This window comes from Saccostrea echinata, unplaced genomic scaffold, assembly GCF_033153115.1.
Source record: "Saccostrea echinata isolate AGI-Se365-2 ecotype Australia unplaced genomic scaffold, CSIRO_AGI_Sech_v1 ptg000022l, whole genome shotgun sequence".
Classification (NCBI taxonomy): Eukaryota; Metazoa; Mollusca; class Bivalvia; order Ostreida; family Ostreidae; genus Saccostrea; species Saccostrea echinata.
Window position 1 is genome coordinate 9,574,532 of NW_026889771.1, and position 21,906 is coordinate 9,596,437.

The 21,906-nt window shown below is 33.9% G+C and overlaps 2 protein-coding genes across 2 annotated transcripts; one reads left to right on the forward strand and one right to left on the reverse strand.

Moving 5' to 3' along the window:
- Positions 1-9,456: 9,456 nt before the first annotated feature.
- LOC133190360 (actin, cytoplasmic 3-like) lies at positions 9,457-13,682 on the reverse strand. Its single transcript, XM_061325939.1, has 2 exons — positions 13,548-13,682; positions 9,457-10,443 (listed from the first exon to the last, which is right to left on the reverse strand). Exons 1-2 carry the CDS (start codon positions 13,668-13,670, stop codon positions 9,457-9,459), a joined length of 1,110 nt encoding a protein of 369 aa, XP_061181923.1. The 5' UTR covers positions 13,671-13,682.
- Positions 13,683-19,580: 5,898 nt separating this feature from the next.
- On the forward strand, positions 19,581-21,241 carry LOC133190880 (galactoside alpha-(1,2)-fucosyltransferase 2-like). The gene has a single exon (XM_061326560.1). The coding sequence runs from the start codon at positions 19,728-19,730 to the stop codon at positions 20,526-20,528; it is 801 nt and encodes a 266-aa protein (XP_061182544.1). The 5' UTR covers positions 19,581-19,727; the 3' UTR covers positions 20,529-21,241.
- The last annotated feature ends 665 nt before the right edge of the window (positions 21,242-21,906 follow it).

The following is a 21,906-nucleotide window of genomic DNA, read 5'->3' on the forward strand; positions in this document are numbered from 1 at the left end:
CTTGTTTATATGGCTTTTTAATGTCATGAACAGCTGCTTTCAATGCATATAATATTGTAAATGGTTCTATACAAAGGGAAAGATCCTCACTTGATTATGCCAGAATACTTAGCTTATTGGAGTTCAAATTCTACCACACATGATCAACTTCACTTTTCGACGTGACTGACTTTTGACACCCTGAATACAAATCGACATTAACTGTGCATTTTTCATCTCTCTGAATCTTCTTGGCATTTAAAAACAAATACTCTGGATTCATTTTATTTCTCTTTTGCCCATTTTAACATTCCTTAGGTCTATACCAGTTTTTCCGGGTTCGAAACTTTATAGAATGCTGGAAAAAGAAACCCCTCACCCTTTTTGACGTCATTTTCAAGTCTTAATTTTTTGGACACTCCATATAAAATTTACGATAAAATTTCATAGAACGTACAGAATGGGGTAAAAATTGCAAATTTTACAGAACAATTGTGTCGTACAACATGCCTAAAATAACGGGACTTTTTGATGACAAATGCTTATATCAAAAGAGTTTTTCTCAGTTACACTCAGGTAGAAAAAACGTCATATTTGAGGTTGCGCCGCCTGGACATTGCTAACAAAAACACTAAAAATTGATTTAAAAAATAAAACTTATGATTTATGGTTTGTTCTATAGATAGAAAAGATGATGCTAACTAAATGTTTTAAAATTTATTGATGTACCTAAAGCGGTTTTAATCTTATGGCGCTAGTCCACGAACTTTTTGATAACCCCTCGTATGTGTTCAAAATTTATATTTAAATATAATTTAAAATTCAGTATGTTATATTGATTATTAAATGTGGTATTATACATTAATGCTTAAGCGATATGAATTTAAGAAAACACGCATTACCTTTCTGATAGATTATCCTATCCTATACTAAAGTTGTAAAATCCACGTCCCCTGTGTGAAGAGTTCAAGCCCCAGGGAGGAGCTAAATTTATCTTTACTTATAGGCATCTAGCACACAAACTGTTTACATAATTATCATGAGTAGTTAACTAATGATTCCAAGAAATTTTGATTTATTTTGTAAATCATTATTGTCCAAAATTTGCTTACATAATAATTGTTTTAAATCTTTTCTAAAGCAAGTCTGCCTTCAAAGTACCGACTGGCCAAAATAACATCTGAGAAAATGAACCCGTATTTGACGAAACTTGATTTCGCTCTTTCTGTATTTGTTTTTAAGATACAAGAAAATTTGCAACCGATATAAGTTGGTAATGCGAACTAAAAAAAACTGTATTCTGAATATTAACATAAAAAATTGAGCATTATTTACAATAATTTTTGTCCCTCACTTTCGCAAAAGCGGGGAGACTTTAAAACTCATTCGTCCGTCAGTCAGTCTGTCTGTCACAAAAACTTCATTCAATCATTACTTTTGAATGAGAAAAGGTATGGCTATTATATTTTACATGTACATTACCCGTGACAAGACCTTTCTAAATATACTAAGATGTTTGGCCCCATGACCTTGAACTTTGACCTACTTTTCAAAAAAATTACATTACTTTTACCTTGCTCGTTACTTTTAAATGAGAAGAGATAGGGCTTTCATAATTCACCTGTACATTGACCTACTTTTCAAAAACTTTTGAGTAAGAAAAGATAGGGTGTTCATATTTGACATGTGCATGACCTGTGACAAAACGTTGCCGAACATGCAAATCGGGAGCAGAGCGAAAACGGACCTCCAAAAACATCAGAGGTGGGATCAGGTGCCATGGAGGAGTGGGCATCTCCTGCCGACCGGTCATAACCGCCGTGTGCTCCTTGTCATGATCGGGAAAAAACGGAAAAATCCGTAGACATTTCAGTGTGTATATAATAGCCTAACAATTAGTCTGAAAAAAGTCAGTCAGCATTTGACTTAATGATTGGTTGGGTTTGCTGACAAGGTCATTGTATCGACCATAAAACTTGCGAAATGATGACTTCAAACGATACTGTTGATATCCCTGTTTCATCAACTTGTTTGTCAATAGTTTGTTTATACGTAGATGTAGAACATGCTCTTGTGTATCGAATCAACTGGGGGAGAAAACTCCATGTGCACGTGATAAGGGTATATTGCTACATAAGTAAGGGAAGTTGACTTTTGAAAAATTGAAGTCATCACGTTTATCATAAAGTTACCATTAATGTCTCTTTAAGTAAAATATCCTAATATAAAACAGATGTATCTGATTCTGTGGTATCTTTTATTTCAAGCTCACTTGGATATATTGAGTCGACATTTGAATGGTAGTAACTATTGTTAATTGATAATACGTCGTCAATATATCTAAATGTCGAGTTGAAGGTCACAGCAAGTGTTTTCTTCTTCTCATGTAGAAGTTTTTGAATAAATTCTGATTCATATGAATACAAAAATAAGTCTGCTTATAACGGGGCACAATTGGTACCATTGGAATTTTAACATTTTGTTGGAAAACCTGATCTACAAAAACTACATAGATATTGTCAATCAGAAACCTAAGCATCTTTTTAATATCAACTTCAGAGTACTTGTGTGTACAATCAGAATGTTTTTTTGAAAAAAATTACAATTGCAATTAACCAATGACAAGGTAAGTATATGTATATTTACGAGTTCCATATTTATTGTTCATGTATTTTATCGAAAAAGACTGTACAAGGGCTAGATATGTATTAGATCAGTAAGTCTCAGTAGTTAATATGGAATTTAATACTTACTTGCTATTGCCAGTGTTTTATTTTCCAGTAACACTGAGAGCAGGTAATAGGTGTACACTCCTTCATTATTTTTTGTTATGTTACCAATGCAAACCGAAATATAGGACTCATTTGCCACACAGCTAAATGGTTCCCTTAAACCTGAATCGAATACAAAGCCTATGTCTTTTGATCCGCTGAACTGTATACACAGTACATAATTTCCTCTTTTGATTTTTCTATCTGTGTCAATTCTATCGGCCTGTGAGAATGATAAGCAGGCATCTGAACCTTCCTCAATATAAATTGTAGAAAACAACCCTGAAAAATGATTAAAATTTTATCTAGACTTAATTATGTAAGGAATTAATAAACTGGTACCGGTTAAGTATGAACTCTTCTTACTTTATGAGCAAGGTATAAGCTAATACAAGGCAAAAAAGGACAAAACGACATAGAAATAGACAAAGGACAATATGACCCTGATATAAGATTTTGGATAAAATCCATTGTTAATGACGAAATTGCATTTAATAATTCTCCTTTTTTAGATGTTAAAATTCAAAACTTAATTGATGAATAAGATTTAAGATTTAAATAATCTGTAAAATCTCTTAATTTTAAGATTGCATTATAGTGGATTTTTAGTGGATTCAAATATATTTTGAAAACTAAATACTCCAGTACATGGTAAGTAATTAGGATTTGTCAGACTTGTGAAGGGGTTTATTTCCTGTCTCACTGAAGATACTTTTCAAGGGGGGGGGGTGCATATATCACAGGAAGGGATAGATACCGAGTTTATTCATGTTTTTACTTTAATTCATATGTGTTACAAAATTTTTAAGCTTTTCATATTTTATGTAAAACAATGGATGCGTTTTGCCTTGCTCTTTCCTTTTTCAGTATTGTAAGCTATCTAAGAAAGTTAGTATTTGACATATTGTGGGTCAATCTACTGTAACAGGAGGGAAAAAATGTCGGCCAGACTGGGACTCGAACCCGGGACCTCCCGCTAACCGTGCGGGTGCTCACCTAAGGGCACTAATTAGCACCTGTTAATCAATTCTTACACAAGCTGTAAACAAATATGGCAAACAAAGGATTAGAAGCCATTGGACTAGGTATTTTAACTGTCAATTCATAAACATCTTAATCAAAATATTTAATTTTTTTATAAATCATACACACTCAGAGAGATTATTTTGATTCAGAGTTTTAAAGAAATTGTGTTAGACTTCTTAGAGGAAACAGCAATTCACTAAAAAGGGGAAATATGTAAATTCCTCTTAAAAAATAACCATCTACTCATTATAAACAATAGTAAAAAACCTTGTTCTATTTCGCACTATTTTATTTATCATTTATCAGCGGGTTTTAAGATAAACTTGATTTTTGAAAGGAAAACAAATTGGCCAAAGAATGGGAGCAGGGAAGTCAGAACTGCTACACGGTCAGGCGCGTAGCCAGAATGGAAATGAAGTGTACGCAGAGAATGGCAGGGCGTCTGGGGTCTTGACCCCCCCCCCCCCCCCGTAGGTCCAGGACGAAACCTTGGTGAGGGGCCAGGGGGCGAAGCCCCCGAAAGCTCCTAAGTTTTACCAATATTTCATTCATTTTCTTGCAAAATAAAAAATTATGCCATTTCGCCTTTTAGAAAATAAAAGACATAGTACATGTAATATTGTTTTTAACGCAAAGTTTATACTTCCATAGAAATTTATTGTACGTGCAATCGAGGCTAAATATTTTACCGATATTTTGGTATCATATACTCTATATTAATGTTCAACAACGAGTATAATAAATGTTAGTTATTAACAAAGAATATTGCATTTTAATCATATACGAGTAGATCATAGCATTCAACGAAATGTTTGAATTATGATTTCTCAAAGATCTTTTTAAAAAAAAAAATATACGTGTATAATAGAACAATTACAAAATAATCAATGATTTATTTGGAATTGTCAATGATTTAATTAAAAATTTCAAATTTGATTATACAGACATGATAATATTAAATTTGATTCGAAACAGTATGACAAAAAACAATTTGAAACACAAAAAATTGTTGGTTGGTACTGAGGGTTTTTTTTTTCAGAATAACCTTCCGTCTCTCTCTCTCTTCTAATTATTTATCTATTTATTTTATTTTTGAAAATGATGTGTACGCACTTGCGTATTTGCGTATCGGCAGCTACGCCCCTGACAGTACATGTATGTGCGTAGCACTCATTGAGTTAGCAGCAGAACTGCGGCGTTATGGTTTTATATTTTAGTCATCAAAAGCGAGATATCGTCAGTAATTCAACATGGCTGTCGGAAGACAGAAGAATTTATTGGTCTGCAGATACGACTATAAAGGGTAAGGAGGTGGATAAAATATACAGGTATAAAATATATCTAGAATTAAGGAATGAGAGGATGTTGATCGACCAATGCTGGAAAGTGAAGAAATACATCCTAAACCTTGCGCAGTAAATTGCAATTTATTTGCATTACGGGATCTGTGCGTTATGGTCAAAGATTATTCTAAATATGGCCCTTTTCAGATTTTTATAATTGAGGAAAATTTACATATCAAAGTATAAGAAGGTAAAAGTGTAACCGGCTAGGTATTTTAAAATTTATTTGTATCTTTCTTAAGGAAATATTAAGCGATTGGTTCGTACTGCTCCATGTTTGACTATGTTATTTACATGTAGGTTGAAAATATGTTTTTTACAGCTTAGTAGTAAAAGATATCATTCTAAAAATAAAAGCATCATTCAGTTTGTCATGTGCCTCTTATTATTCCATTAAACGTGCTCGGCTATTTTCGAGAAGACTACAAACTAATCTTCGAAAGACCATCCGTTGACCACACTCTGCGGTGAAACTTGCTGTGCGGCCTTTTCTTTTTGTCAGTGCTATGAAACCAGTTTTAAAACATATTTATGCTCAAATCAATTTTGTAAGCATTAGTCTGCTTATGATCTGGCATTTTTTTTATTTATTCATAAAACTTTTGATAATAAAAAGATGAAGAAACACGAGTTGGAGGGAAAAAGTAGCAATCACAAGTTATGGAATCTGTAATTATACCCCCTACAAAATAGGTCGATTTGACAAGTGTTTTTATTAAGGATGTTAATTCTTGTTTCCATACATCTCTGTGCCTCGTCGTGAATCTGTTTCACGAAAGATGATATAAAATCAATAAACTGTTCAAAAATTTAATATAAAAGAAAAACATAAAAGATAAACTGTGCTTACGTTTATTCCAAAGTGATAATTCCACAAAAATGAGTAAAAACAATTGTTTACACTCCATGTCGACATCTGAAATACCCCCTTGCTTGGCGTATATGCATTAAAGCATACAGCTCGTGAAGTGCACGGTTGCCATGTCAGTATCTCATAAACTTCCTGGTTTTACGTATGTACTCCACCATACGGTTTGATAAGACACTTCAATGTACGACTGCCTTAATTGTTTCTAAGTTGTTAAGTTAATTCTTCCTTTTTAATATCTGTAACTAACGAAAACTGAGGATAAATGGAGATTACTCCTGAAATGACCCCCCCCCCCCCAAAAAAAAGAAACGATTTTATCTGTGTATCTCATTTGACATCAACAAGTGAACGTAGCTATGTTCCGTACTATTTTATTAAAGGGTGACAGTCAAAGTGTCCCCTAACATATCAGCCACGGTAAAAGCGCACCACACTTTTAGGCAATATTCCTCCTAATTTTGGTGAAAACGCCCCGTAATATAATTTAATAGAAAATTGTCATGCAAGCGTCCCCAAGTAAAATTCAAAGCGCCACGAAGCATTGATTACAGCGCCTCCAAGTTTTGGTCAAACCGTCCCCTGTCATAATTTAAATAAAATTGTCGGACGGGTACGAATCTCTCTCAAGCTTTTGGTCAAAGCACCCCCTAATTTTGGCGATGCGTATTTTTTTCTTCAGAATATCATTTATTTTATAGAAATTGTCGATAGAAACCTTTTCCTTATCTAAAAATAATAGACATGTATTTTTGGGGTGCTTTGACCAAAAGTTTAATGTTTTAATGTTTGAAAAATGTTTCTGTCTCTGTGTGTAGGTGTGGATGTGTGAGAGAGAGAGGATGTGTGGGGGGGGGGGCTTCGATTTTGTTAAGCTGGTATTCACATATCTATATAAATGCTTTTTATGCCCCCGTAATCGAGGATTCGGGGATATATACTTCTTGCCCTGTCCGTCCGTCTGTCTGTTTGTCCACAAAAGCTTTAACATTGCCCATAACTTTTGACTGGTTGGAACTATGGCTTTCATATTTCACATGTGTGTTTCTTGTGACAAGACCTTTCTTTGGGTATCAACATATTTGACCTCTTGATCTTGACCTTAGAGTTTGACCCACTTTTGCAAAAATTTACCCAACTTTAACCTTGCCATAACTTTGGAACAGTTAGTGCTAGGGCTTTCACATTTCACATGTGTATTCAAGACATTTCAATGGGTGTTAATATTTTTTGACCTTGACCTTAGAGTTTGACCCACTTTTTAAAAAACTCTAATCTTGATAATAACTTTTGAACAATTAGCACTATGGCTTTCAAATTTCACAGGTATATTCCTTGTGACAAGACCTTCCTTTGGATACAAACAATTTTGACCTTGAAATTTGACCTACTTTTGAAAAACTTTAACCTTTGCATATAACTTTTGAACAGTGTGTGCTAGGGGTTATATATTTTGCATGTGTATTTCTTATGATAAGATCTCCCCCTACATACCATTAATTTTGACCCATTGACCTTGACCTTGGAGTTTGACCTACTTTTAGAAAACATTAACCTTGACGGTAACTTTTGAATGGTTGGTGTTTGGGCCTTCATATTTGCCAGGTATATCCATTGACACAAGCCCTTCCTTTGGGTAACAACATTTTTTATCTCTTGACCTTGGACTTTAACTTGCATTTAAGAAACTTTAACCTTCGCCTTAAGCTGCTATGCTGGGGACATCAGTGTTTTATGTTAAAATAAGTAATGCCAAAAATTAATGAAAAAAACCTGAATAGTGTAGGTATTCTTTCAAAATTTTATACATATCTTCAATGAACAAAGGGGAGTATAAACCCAGGTCTTTGATATATTCCTGTTTATAAATAGAATAGATTTTATAGAAATTTTAAAAAATGAAAATGAATGTCTCATGGAATAATTTAATTAGAAATTAATATAATTTCTTTTACTTACTTTTGCCCCTTTTGCTTACACGCCCTACAATCTTATCCTTATGGTCATTTCTTTTGAGTGACGCTGTATGTCTTGTATTTCACAGAAGGGTGATAGTCAACAGCTCAGCCACTGTAAAACTTGCATGATTGATACTGTAGTATTTTAGAATTTTTCAATATAATAATGAAAAAAAGGTTGTATACATCGAAGTTTAAACTCTTCAACAGTTATTAAAAATTCATTACATCATCATATTTCAGTGAAGATAGAAATACGTTACTTCTAGAGTTAAAAATGTTGATAGCCAAAGAAGGGCCTTGTCTTGAGGAATTCACATGTGAAATACAAAAGCACTAACATCAAGCATTCAAAAGTTATGACCAAGCTTAAACAATTTCAAAAGTAGGTCAAACTCCAAGGTCAGGGTCAAAGGGTTAAAATTGATGGTACCCAAGAGAAGGTCTTGTCACATGGAATACCCCTTGTAAAATATGAAAGCCCTAGCACCAACTGTTCAAAAGTTATAGCCAAGTATAAGATTTTCAAAAATAAATGTAGGTTAAACTTCAAGATCAAAAGGTAAAAATTGTTGGTATCCAAATAAAGGTCTTGTCAAAAAATTACGTTTCATATTTGGAAAAGACGTTGATGGTAATCTAACAACAAAGCTTTATGATAAACGTGATGACTTTAACTTTTCAATCGTCAACTTCCCTTACTTATGGAGCAATATACTTTTTCCACCTCCATAAGGGGGACATATCTCTCAGTTTATTCGATACGCAAGAGCATGCTCTACGTATGACCAATTTCTAAAACGAGGAAGGTTATTGACAAACAAGTTGATGAAACAAGAATATTAGCAATAAAGTAATCATTTCGTAAGTTCTATGGTTGATACAATGACCTTGTCAGCAAATACAATCTATCATTAAGTCAAATGCTGACTGACTGTTTCATACTAATTGTTAGGCCATTATTTACACACTGAATTATCGACGGATTTTTCCGTTGTTTCCTGATCATGACAAGGGGCACACGGCGGGTGTGACCGGTCGGCAGGGGATGCTCACTCCTCCATGGCACCTGATCCCACCTCTGATGTTTTAGAGGTCTGTGTTTGCTCTGATCCTGATTTGTATTGTTTAACGGACTTTGAAGCTTGAATACTGTTCGTTATTTCCATATATTTCATGTGAAGTATGAGAGCCCTAGAACCAACCGTTCAAAAGTTTTGGCCAAGGTAAAGGTATGGTAAAATTTTGCAAATGTTGGTCAAACTCCACGTTCAATGTTTAAGGGTCAAGTATGTTGATACCCAAAGGAAGTTCTTGTCACAAGCAAGACACATGTGAAATATGAAAGTCATAGCTCCAACCAATCAAAAGTTATAGGCAAGGTTTAAGTTTTTGCCGACAAACAGACAGAAAGACGGACGGACAGAACAGAGACTATATGCCCGCGAATTTTCGATTACAGGGGCATAAAAACGGGACAAAATGACCTGTGATTAAAAAAAAACAGACGCTTAGAACTTTTTATGGACAACAGTTGGTCTGCCCTCATCATACTCTTGCTTATTAATACACAATGTATGGAAGGTGGAGAGTGAAGAAAGAAGGGATCCACCAATCCATGCAGAATACTTCCTCTCCGGGGAAGAGATAATTCTGATTTCTGCATTGCTAGGAGCAATCGCGGATATTTCCTTCTGCATGCGTTCAGTTATTCCTGGAAACATGGTGGATCCTCCAGAGAGAACGATGTTAGCGTACAGGTCTCGTCTTATCTCAGGTTCACACTTCATAATGGAATTGTGCACCATTTTGTGGACACCATCTTCTTCTTTTCCCAAGGCCGAAGGTTTAAACAAAGCCTCAGGACAACGGAATCTTTCATTGCTTAAAGTGACGGCTTGTCCATCAGGAAGTTCATAGGTTTTCTCTGATTTGGACATCATTTCTTGTTCAAAGTCTAGAGCAACATAACAAAGGTTTTCCTTGATTTTACGCATGGTTTCAAACTCAGTTGACGATGTAAAGGAATATCCACGTTCGGTAGACATTTTAGAAAGGTATCGTGTTAAATCTCTGCCTGCCATATTCAAACGTAGGGTTGCATGGGGCAAGGCGCGTCCGTCATTGATAGGAACGGCATGGGATACACCATCCCCAGAGTCCATTACAACACCATTGGTTCTACCACAATGGAGCAGTGACAGCGCAGCTTGATTGCCTATATGTATAGCAGGAGAGTTGAAGGTCTCAAACATAATTTGAGCCATTTTTTCACGATTGACTTTGGGATTAATCGGTGCCTCTGTTAGTAATACTGGATGCTCTTTCGGTGTAACTCTCAGCTCATTAAGGAAGATGTGATTCCAGATTAGTTCCATGTCGTCCCAGTTCGTAATGATGCCATTCTGAATGGGATTCCTCACAGCGAGGATACCTCTCTTAAGCTGTGCTTCTTGTCCTACAAAACTGTTCTTTTTTCCTCTAGCAAACAATTTTGCCTGAAATCAAACGATATATTATAAGCAATGTTTGCATCGTACACACTTTCGGTGCATTAAAAACAGTGTATGTAAATACGATCGAGTATTAATTATTGTTACTTGTAAGTTTGTAAATGACTTACATTCCGGATTTGAAAAGATACTTTGAGCAATCAGACAATTTTTATGCGATAAATTTCCAAGCTTAACGCAGTAGAATAATCTTGACATGTAAATATTTAATCATTAATTAAAGAGAGAATACAGCTCAGCCATTTGATAAACAATTATACATGTATATGCAACAAACGTACAATTATCTCACAGACAGACAGACAACATAAAATTTTCTCACAGACAGATATATGACACACAAGGAAAACCATTTATAAAATAAAGAATCATCTTTACTTGGACAAATTTATATGTATCTTAACAAAGTAAGAGACGGATTGAACTTTTCATTACACAAGAAGGCTTTGATTGTATTGGACTTTTTTTTACTGTCCTCCTTCCAAAAAAAAAGAGAGAGAGAATGAAATGAACTAGTGAGTTTGTACTTTCCACTAACTTAAGCCCAAGATCAAAGGATATTAGTAATGGGTTAAATTCGGGGAAAAATTGAAAGGTGATATGCCTAGAAAGTTTCCACACTTTGTCTGGTGATGATGAACATAAGTCTTAATATGTTTTAATTCTCTGAATCCATTTAAACCATACAAACTTGAATCGGCTATGAATTATACCCGTAACAATCCATAGATAATTTTCAATGTATTGAAGAAGGCTGTCGTTTCAAATGTTTCGATTTTGAATTTTAACGTCTACGCCATTTACTGTGATTGCTTGAATGCTTGCTGAATGCTTGCTGATCAATACATAGGGCTCACGGCGGATGTGACAGGTCAACAGGGGATGCTTACTCCTTCTAGGCACCGGATCCCACCTCTGGAATTTCCAGGGGTCCGTATTTTATGCCCTCTTCACAGATTTGTATTATTTGTAGATTTGTTTTGATATCGATCGCTGTTCGTTATCTTCACCTTTTACACTAGTTCTATGTTTAATTTTGCTTCTAATTTTTGTGATTGAATGCATTTTGAACTTGTAAGCTGTTTTTTAATTATTATTTTTGATTTTTTTTTAAATTTTATTATAAATATAGAATAATAGATTTTAACCTAACAGGGACTGAACATTGCTATTTAAAAAAAAAAATAGAGAATTAGAGTAAAGATTATTTAAAACATCAATTTTGATTGTGTCTTTTTGTTTGTTTTATTAAGTATCTAAGTGAATTTTATTCTGCACAGAACCTGTGAATCAAAACTTTTTTATCAAAGAATATTTCAATTATATGAGTGTTTTAATTCAGTTTAAGGCGTTTTTAAATTTTCTTTATGAAAATCAAAAAAAATCAAAGCAAAACAGAAATAAATCTATAGCGTTTGAACCAAATTCGAGAAAAATGGAGGTCGCAGACATTTTCAATTTACGCTAGTAAATTATCATGCTTGTTTATTGACAACCGTTACAGTCTACAGATGAGTAAAAAAGCTCTAAATAATCCATAAATACATAAATATCAGGACAAATTCAGGTAAATTTGAATTAATACAGCAGTAAACTCATATCCTCAGCTATTTTTAATATTCACTATATCCAAAGTTCACAAACATCCGTATTTTAATCATGTATTTATCAATGAAGGAACATACACTGAGGTTGCACATACAGTATCCTGTTGTCTTTTTCATTCATTTACAAGTAAAATTAACTTTTTAAATGCATGCTTCTTTGTCATTTTTAGATTAAACTAATTTTAATATCTATTACAAATATTCAATCAGTTATTGTTCGTAATAAAATGTAATATGATGCTCTTTTGCTTGTTAATACGACCTATCATTTCATTTACTCTACCCCTCCCCCTCCTTTTCTACGTCAACAACGCTAAAAATCACAAAAATACCGAAGATAACCCAACTTTTAGAAGAAAAAACTATAAAGACAAAAGGTCCATCGACTACAGCGCTCATCTGAGTCACTAAATTGGCCCAGCAGATTTTTTTTTAAAACTTCAATATCAATACTATCAACGTGATGTTTTGCTGCTGCTCTGGTGAATATATTTCCCTGTACACATGCATTATGAAAAGTTCGAATTTCTGCTTTCGGCTCCACTCTAACCCCTGGACTCAGAATTTTAAAAAAAATCTACTTTACACGTCTTAGGTATGTTTTGCTTATTGATAAAATTTAGTGTTATCTTTCAACTCTTTTTTAAGATTTCATCCTATGTACTCCCTTGTAAACCTCTGATCCCTTTTTGTAGTGCCAACCCTAATCTCTAGCGCCCTGATCTAAATAAATTTAAATCTAAATTACTTGAGGATGCTAGCTTATCAATATGCCTAATCCTGGCTTTGCTGTTCATTTGAGGAAAAACTTTTAATATTTTTACAGATAGATCTCCTACGATAACCCGACCCTGTCCCTGGAGGTATCGATTTATCCAAACTTGAATTTACACTACCTGAGGATACTTCCACAATGATATGACTAAATGGCTTTGTTATTCTCTAAAAGATTTTTGAAGATTGTTTGTATTCCTATGTAATACTTAGCCTATTGCGGCCCCACCCTACCCTGGGTGTCATAATGTGAACAAACTTAAATCTACACTACCCGAGGATGCTTCCATATAAATATACATAATGATTCCTCTGTTGTTCTGCGGAAAAAGATTTTTGTTTCCTATATATTTCCTATAAACATGTATATTCCTTTCTAAAACTTTGATCACCTTTTATGGCCCCGACCTAGCCTCTGGTGTTAGGATTTGAACAAACTTGAATCTACACATGAATCTACACTTATGAAGCTCTTACATGTTTCATCTTTTCTGGTCCAATGGTTCTTGAGAAGAACATTTTAACAAAAATTCCTAAATATTCTTCTATAAAACCTTCTCACCTACTATGGCTCCGGCCTAGCCCGGGGGCTTCCAGAAATAAATATGACTAATCATGGCTTTGCTGTTCTAGGTTAGACAATTTTGGATAAACTATCTATTATATCTAGAAACCGTCATTTTACACGAATGTACATATGTACATTACCCTGTGCCTTGGTTTTCCCACAAAGGATGGAAATATGTACCTCGGGGTATCATCTCCGGCAAATCCAGCTTTGATCGTATCCGATCCATTATCAATAACAACAGTTATCCTTTGGTCAGCCATATTGAGGAAGTGGCGCTTGTCCTTTCGAGTATCCGGATGTTGAAGGAAACATGTACACTGAAGTTTTAACCCACCATCTCAGAGAAGCAGATATATTAATGATGTAATTAATTTTACGAATAAAGTCCTGATGATTAGGCAAATTAAAATAAAGGTAAAAAAAAAATAATCAGTCAAAATGAATCCCAAACAAAGGCATTTATGATAAAATGACATTTAAGTTATATAAACATCATATACTTACCTACAGAAATACATATTTCCACGTTATCAACAGAAAATGTCATTCAAACTTTGAAATTATAACTGTTCAGTATCACTACAGAGACAAGCTAAGCTAAAAATTTCTAAGATAACTTTACATTTTATATGTTCTCTAAATATCAATTTACGCAGTATATAGAACAATTTTCCTTCACTCAACCACTTCAGCCAAATGTACTTTATACCTCATGTTGAAATTGGTAGCCAATTCGTAAAAAGTATATGTTGAAATGATAGTCTGAACAGTGAAAAAGAAATCGACTTTTAGTTGTTATTGACGACACATTCAACAAATTCTGTAGTACATCATGAAAGAGACGTTTTCCATCTGTTCAATTTCATTTAATTTCTATAAAATACTGAGTTGATTCTGACTGGATAAAAATTTTTATTGATAACTGCATCAATAGAATCTGGAGTTCACTTTTACTTAGCAGCCGGAACTACTTTGGCTTACTTTACATATTTCCACTTTTAGAGTACTTTGTGAAAGAAAAATGAAATATTTTTGCTCTATTTTCCTGAATTTAAAAACTTGTCCGTTACATTCCTGAGTTCTTTTCTGCTTTCGTTTCTTTTCGAATTATCCCCCTTTGCTATAAGCTCCATACGATAATTTGTCGGCACGGACATGCACAGGTACTATTATACGACCGACGACATCCAAAAATAAAAAAAATATCAATGCTTATACAATCATGTAATTACATTCTCTAATTTTCTCCCTCATTAATTTTAAATGAATTTCATTCTTCTTTATTAAAGATATATCGCCTTTCGGAACTGGTGTGGTTAATAGACGTAAGTATGAGGCGCCGTTTTTGGTATTTATTGCCATTTAGTGATATCACCTATTCGAATAGGTGATATCACCTATTCGAATAAGTGATATCACTCAATCAAGTTGAATAGGTGATATCACCTATTCGAAAAGGTGATACATGTATCACTTATTCGAATAGGTGATATCACCTATTGGAAATAAATAGGTGATATCACCTATTCGTGCTGAATAGGTGATATCACCTATTCACATGGCCGTAGGAACCGGGGGGGCACGGGGGGGCCGTGCCCCCCCAATAATTTTGCCGATATATAGATTACTATAGTAAACATAGATACTATAAGCATGTGCCCCCTCAATAAAGCCGCCTGATGACCTTTTTTTTTTTTTTTTTTTTTGCTTGTCAAGGAATATTTGGTAGTTGACGACCTTTTTTTTTTTTTTTTTTTTTTTTTTTTTGCTTGTCAGAAAATTTTTGGTAGTGCCCCCTCAACTGTCAACTGAAAAATGTTTGGCTGTGCCCCCCCCCCCCCCAAACTGAAATTGCTTCCTACGGGCCTGATTCAAATAAATGATATCACCTATTTGCATTTCTTACAACAATAAATAATGAACGCTCACTTCCTCAAAACTATCTAGATTTCCATTAGAACCAAGCGAATTCGGGCTGCCCTGTTTTCTTCTGTAATTGAGTAGGAGACATTTTAAATACCTTATATTATCGACCCCTGTAGAGTTATATGAATTTTATAAATTATACCAAGCTGGGGTACAACAGAGTGGATACCTTTCTCTCTTTATTATAAATGTAACGTGGGGCATTTTCCGTATGGAACAGTGATTATCTTTATTTTCACGATTTTTCCTATAGTATGCATTATAGATACATGTAAGTGTAAAAAATATAATCTGTCAGCAAAACAAACTACAAATTCTACTGGGGTGCTTAAAACTAAATGCGAAGCTGTAATCCATTGTCTCCAAGAACGATAAGTTACAAAACGAAAGTGAAAGTAAATGAGAATTAAAGGCTATAGTCTTGGGATCAGTTGTTATTTCATAAATAATTTGAATAGGTGATATCAAACCGTTTGATTAAAATGATAAAGTGATATCACCTATTCGAATAAGTGATATCACCTATTCAAAAGGGATAAGTGATATCAAATATTTGAATGGGTGATATCACCTTTTCGAATAAGTGATATCACCTATTCGAATAGGTGATATCACCTATTCAAATAAAAAAAACCTCTCAAAATTCAAAGACATAAGTTAAAATTAGCCGTTCGTAGTTTTTTGTTTGTTTGTTTGTTTGTTTGTTTGTTTTTGCAAGGTCCAAAGGTCAAGGTTAAGTGGACTGTTACTCTGTAATTTTTTTGATATTATTTTATGTCAAACAGTGCACATGCTAAATAGCGTGAACTTAAAAATAATAATTAATAATAATAATAAACTTAACTCTTAAATGTCAAAATATGCTGTATATCGGCACTATGAACTATTTTGAAATGTAGAACTGGTCAAATGTCAAGTTCAAGAATCACGAGGTCGGTAACCTTTGTATTTTACAAAAGCCATAATGTCAAGCAATTCAGTAATATTCAAAATATCAAACTCAAACCTCTACAGGTCCAGAGATATAAAATGTGACAGGAGGACAGGCGAACGGACGGAAAGCTAGACAGATGTCGGGTAAAGCGGTAATCGACCGATGTATATTTCATCGCTCATACATTGATGAACATCGTTTGTTCATCGGTCGACTATGGGCCAATGTTTGGTCGAACATCGACCGATGATCGATCGATATCTGTTGCCCACCACTCACCCCCGATGACCTCAGATTCAACGGACACTGGACGATGCTCGGCCATACATCGGCCGATCCTTGAAAGATGTGTTAATTATGGGTTGCCAATGAGGAGCGATGTGGGGCATCGGTGGAGACATCGCTGATTTTTAACTACAACTTATTTTCTCCCGATGACCCCCACTGATTTGCCCTATGGCCTCAGTCACCGTCCGATTACTATGGGTGTCCGGCCGGCAACCACGCCATTTTTATCAAAAAACGCATCGGTTGCCCATTTTATACCCCTCGCTGGATAATGTGACTGATACTTATGGGTGTCCGGCCGACAACCACGTCATTTTTATTTAAAAAAAAAACCGCATCGGTTGCCCATCGTCTACCCCATCGCTGGATAATGTGACTGATACTTAAGTGTCGCTCTGCAGGTGACACAGAAATGGTGATAAGAGTGGATATATTTAGCAGAAGAAATAAAATTAATACTAGATAGTTACATTGAGTAAGTTTATAGATATTCACATTTTGATCAGAAGGGCAATTACTTGTTATCTGCTTATCGGTACATATTTTGCAAAATGTTGTTTATACATGTACCCTATTATCTAGGTGTGCATGGCACTTAGAAAATATAATTTTGTAGCCGTTTCCTCTTGTACACTTGTTTTCGCTTGTGTCATTCTTATTTTTGGCATGGAATTGAATGTATAGAGTACGATTGACGAACTGAACTTGTAGATTGATTTTTTTTTTTTCAACATTCAGTTGTAAGTATCAATTTTGAGATTTTTGGTGTACGAAGTCTGATTAATAATAATTGAATCAGGAATTTGTATGTAAAAACTTATTTTGTCTTTATTCTTAGAAACTTGATTTTTCTTTACTTAAAAGGTGTATATGCTGCATTAATTATATTATTTATCGTTTAACTTTAGCTTCTGCAAATTATCAAATGAGTGTATCGTTACATGATGATGTGTTATGCAAGTGCACTATTATACGGAAGCCGGTTGGTGCCAGGTAGAAAAAATATTTTATCTGGCGGCCGCCAGATAACTTTCTGGCGGCCGCCAAATAATTATCTGGCGGCCGCCAGAAAATTATTTGGCGGCCGCCAGAAAGTTATCTGGCGGCCGCCATATAAAATATTTTTCTACCTGGCACCTACCGGCTTCCGTACTATTACATAATGAAATTTATTTATAATGTTCATAGAGCTTTGGACTCTGTATCATGACAAGTAAGCCTTGATAAATCAGAACTTTATTAACAGTGCATAAGAAGTGAGACGGGTTTATTTCTTTGATAAAACACGTATTTAAGTTGTTGCCGAGCAAATTGTTTAGCACTTTTATAAGTGATTAAATGCATTGATATATAGTTAGTTGTAGAGAAAAATTCGGTTATGAAAATTTATAATGAATGATTTTGTGCGTGTGTGTGCAGTGTGCAAATTTTCTTTGTGATGCAAAAAATTGAAATATTTCCCTTAATGTTAATTATGAAGCACAAAAAACTTTCCGTGTGGTGTGAACAAGGAACATATAATATATAACTGAAGAATAGCTATTATAATTAACCTTTAGTTATTTATTTTGTATAACGATGAGACTTTCCGGCAATCCGATTTTGATGAAAAAACGGGAAGTTCATCACACATTACATGCACGTATCTTATTTTTGTGGATTCATGGTGTGCTCTTAAAATGAGGTACAAGTATTTACTTATCACTTTTATTTTAATTTTTCAAATAGAAGTTGTGAAGAATGATTGTATTTTTTAAATGAAACAAACGATAATGAAAAGTGATTGAAGATACATGTAATATATCATTGAAAATCAAGAGTTATCGTTAGTTCACTTCATTTTCGTGTTATGAAATATTTAACATTAAAATCTTACATAAATATGTGTAGAGTAATTTCATGATATCTGGGTGGCTAGTATTATGTACTATAGCGTTCACTATCTTAGGTCTGATGGAATTCGAGCAGGCAACAGGGGCTTTTTCTATAGCTAACTATTTCACGATTTATTTTTTTTTTGGGAGGGGAGTTATTTCCTGCTTAAAAAGAGACGTGCTCTTTCATAAATTATTTGAAAGAAATTGCGATCAATTCTGCCCAAAAGAAAGATCCAGTCAAACTGATATGGACATACTTTGTCATTACATAATATTTGTAAATTACGTGCTGTATCTTTCATTAATTGAATTAAATCTAACGCAAAAATAATAAGAATAATTTTATCATTACACAGTATGATATGGATTCTTTTACTTCTTTCGCCTACGATATTGGATGGATTTTATGTTTTATGTCTGTCTATCTTTCTGTCTGTCTAGCTGTGTGTCTAGCGGTACAAAAAATTGAAAATGTTATGAACGAATTTCAATGAAATTTACTTAAAAGTAAACCTTTGGATAAACCCCACAATGTATACTATAATTTACTCCAAATAAAGTGAAATTCTGATGAAATTAATTCCCTCAACTAACTCATTAGTTTTCTTCAAAGCAAACATCAGACTTTTTATCCATTTCTTTTTTCTTTTCCTAGCTCTTACTCAAGATATTATCTGAAAAACTTTGTTTAATTTCAGTAAGAAATGCAATAGCATCATATAAATATATTTGGGAGGCTTATTTAGGATGGAGTCTATGGTTATAGGCTCTGGAAAGGGTTGATTCTGATGTTTCAATTTTTCTACTGTTTAGAATATATATATATATATATATATATATATATATATATATATATATATATATATATATATATATATATATATATATATATATATATATATATATATATATATATATACTTTTGTAGAATAAACGTGTAAAAGTGGCGTTGATATGAAGAGATTTCGCCTAAAACGTAATTAAGTTTCATTACATTTATAAGTATCGTAATTTTTTTTGCTGATTTTTTAAAAATGAATTTGCAATGAATTCTGGTTTTAAAAAACAAAAAAAAAATGCCTAAAACGATTTCTATATAATTTATTCACCTTTTTGCTTCAGATTCTGTGTTTCTTGTGACGTTCGGGTTTTTGTTTTTCTATACGATTGGGAACGTATATGACGTACAAACATGGCTACCAAGTATCAGCACTAGGACTGAAGATATACATAACGACCACGACAACACGAGTATTGTGTGTGTCAATTTTAAAGGACGACTCGGAAATCTTATGATGGAATATGTCTTCTTATACATAATAGCGAAGATTAAAAAACTATATCCTATCCTCCCTGAAAATTCAGAATTAGTTCAATTGTTTAACATTCAAGAAACGACACTTCGGGCGATAAAGAAACCCCAAAATGCGTGCTCAAAATTACCATTACACAAAGAAAGATGGGGACTTACATATGACGAGAATTTGCTCAGTGTACCGCCTTCCAAAGGAGTGAGATTTGATGGTTACTTTCAGTCATGGAAATACTGGATAAAAAATGAAAAGGAAATTCGGGATATTCTAACTTTCAAAGAACCGATACGGAAAAAAGCATACACACAGCTGAGGGATATCCTGAATCAGATGAAGTTTATTGCGACTAAGGATAGCGTTATAGTTAGCATACATATCCGAAGAGGGGATTATGCAACAGAACAACATTATAAGTATGGCAAATTAACACCAAATGAAACTTACTACAAGCATGCCATGGACTATTTTAAAAAGCGGTATCGAAAAGTTTTATTTATTGTAGGTTCTAATGACATGGAATGGTCTAAAAATGCACTAGCTACTGAAACAAATGTTTACTACTCAACAGGGAATTCAGCAGCAGAAGACATGGCCCTGCTTTCTCTCGCCAATCATACCATCATGTCTGTGGGAACTTTTGGCTGGTGGATTGGATGGATGGCGCGAGGAACCAGTTTATATTATAAAAACATCTTTAGACCCGGATCTGAATTTGCCAAAGAGTTTCGAAATAATTCAGTTGAGGATTTTATTTACCCCGGATGGATTCCAATGGAATAAATGCAGAATTATATTTTTCAAGAACAAAGTTGAAATTTTAAAGGTTTCCAAACTCAATTTGGCAGATGATTCTTTTGATAATTATGCTAAGCTTTGACGCCTTTCTTGTTTCGATTTTATTTTTATTTTTAGGTCATATGGGTAACTCAGATGATCTATTTCTATCTGTTTTCGTCCGCCGTCGTACGTCGTTCGTGATCTTTGAACATTTTCAGCTTTTTCTTTAGAATGGCTGCATGGACCAATTTCAACCAATTTTCTAATAAAGCATCTATGGTTAAAGGGGGAAAAGTTGTCAATAATATGGCTCTGCCTGCTTGGGCCTGAGGGTAAGACCAAAGCCATTTTAAAAAATTAATCCTCGAAAACCTCTTCCTTTGTACATCTAGCAGGAAAACTATCGACATGATTTTTATAAGCAATTAGCTTTTTAGAAAATTTTGAAATTCATGGCCCCTGGGTTCAGCCTACAGGATGAAGCTAAGATATCATATATTGAGAATTCTTTACTTGTACACTGATATTTCCTTTAAAGAAACATGTTGTTCAATTGTCTATTTGATGAAATGGTTTAATCTTATTTGTGTAACTTTATCCTCTGTTAGCATTTTCAGAGAGTCTAAAATGTTACATGTACAAGGCATACTCTTTTCTGGGACCAAGGTTCAAAATGAACCTTACTACATTATTCTGAGTAAATTGTAATCTATGTTTGAGTTGCTTGTTTTTTTCCATATTACCAAAAAGAACAGGCATATTCAAAATAACATTGTATCAAAGCAGAACATGGGTCCTTCTAGACTGTGTACTAAGACAAGATGCATTTCTTTATAAAAATTCAAGTATGGCGTAAACTTTTTTGTATAGATTAATGCTTAATACAATGTTTTGACATGATAGAGACTTGATAGAGACTTATCAATACAGATTCCAAAGTATTTTTCTCTTTCAGAATCTCTTATAACATGACCTTTACATAATATTTTAAAATCTGTAATATGTTTAAGTTTTCTTGTTGGACTAAATAAAAAAGTTTCTGTCGTGCCTAAATGAAGTGCTAATCTGTTGTCAACTAACCATGAGGAACAGTTTACAAGAACACTGCCCAGTTGTACAATAATAAAAGGATCTCTGTGTGCATAAAAAGTAGCACTGTCATCAGCATCTATAACATTAGCTTACAGTCATCATCAACACTGACAGATATTACATAATTTTAAATATCTTTTCTGTTCAAGGGCATTTAGCAGACATACTGTATTATAATGATTATAATGAACACAACTGTTTACCAAAAATGTGAAATTCTTAGCCTCCTGGCCCATGGTTTTTGCCCCTGATGGGGATTACTTGACGATCTACAGAAATTGTTTAATTC

Excerpts from the sequence above, each read along its gene's own strand:
- LOC133190360 (XM_061325939.1), bottom strand. The coding sequence starts at position 13,670 with ATGGCTGACCAAAGGATAACTGTTGTTATTGATAATGGATCGGATACG. Across the intron at positions 10,444-13,547 it reads TGGGAAAACCAAGGCACAGG|GCAAAATTGTTTGCTAGAGG; the intron begins GTAATGTACATA and ends GTTTGATTTCAG.
- LOC133190880 (XM_061326560.1), top strand. The coding sequence starts at position 19,728 with ATGATGGAATATGTCTTCTTATACATAATAGCGAAGATTAAAAAACTA.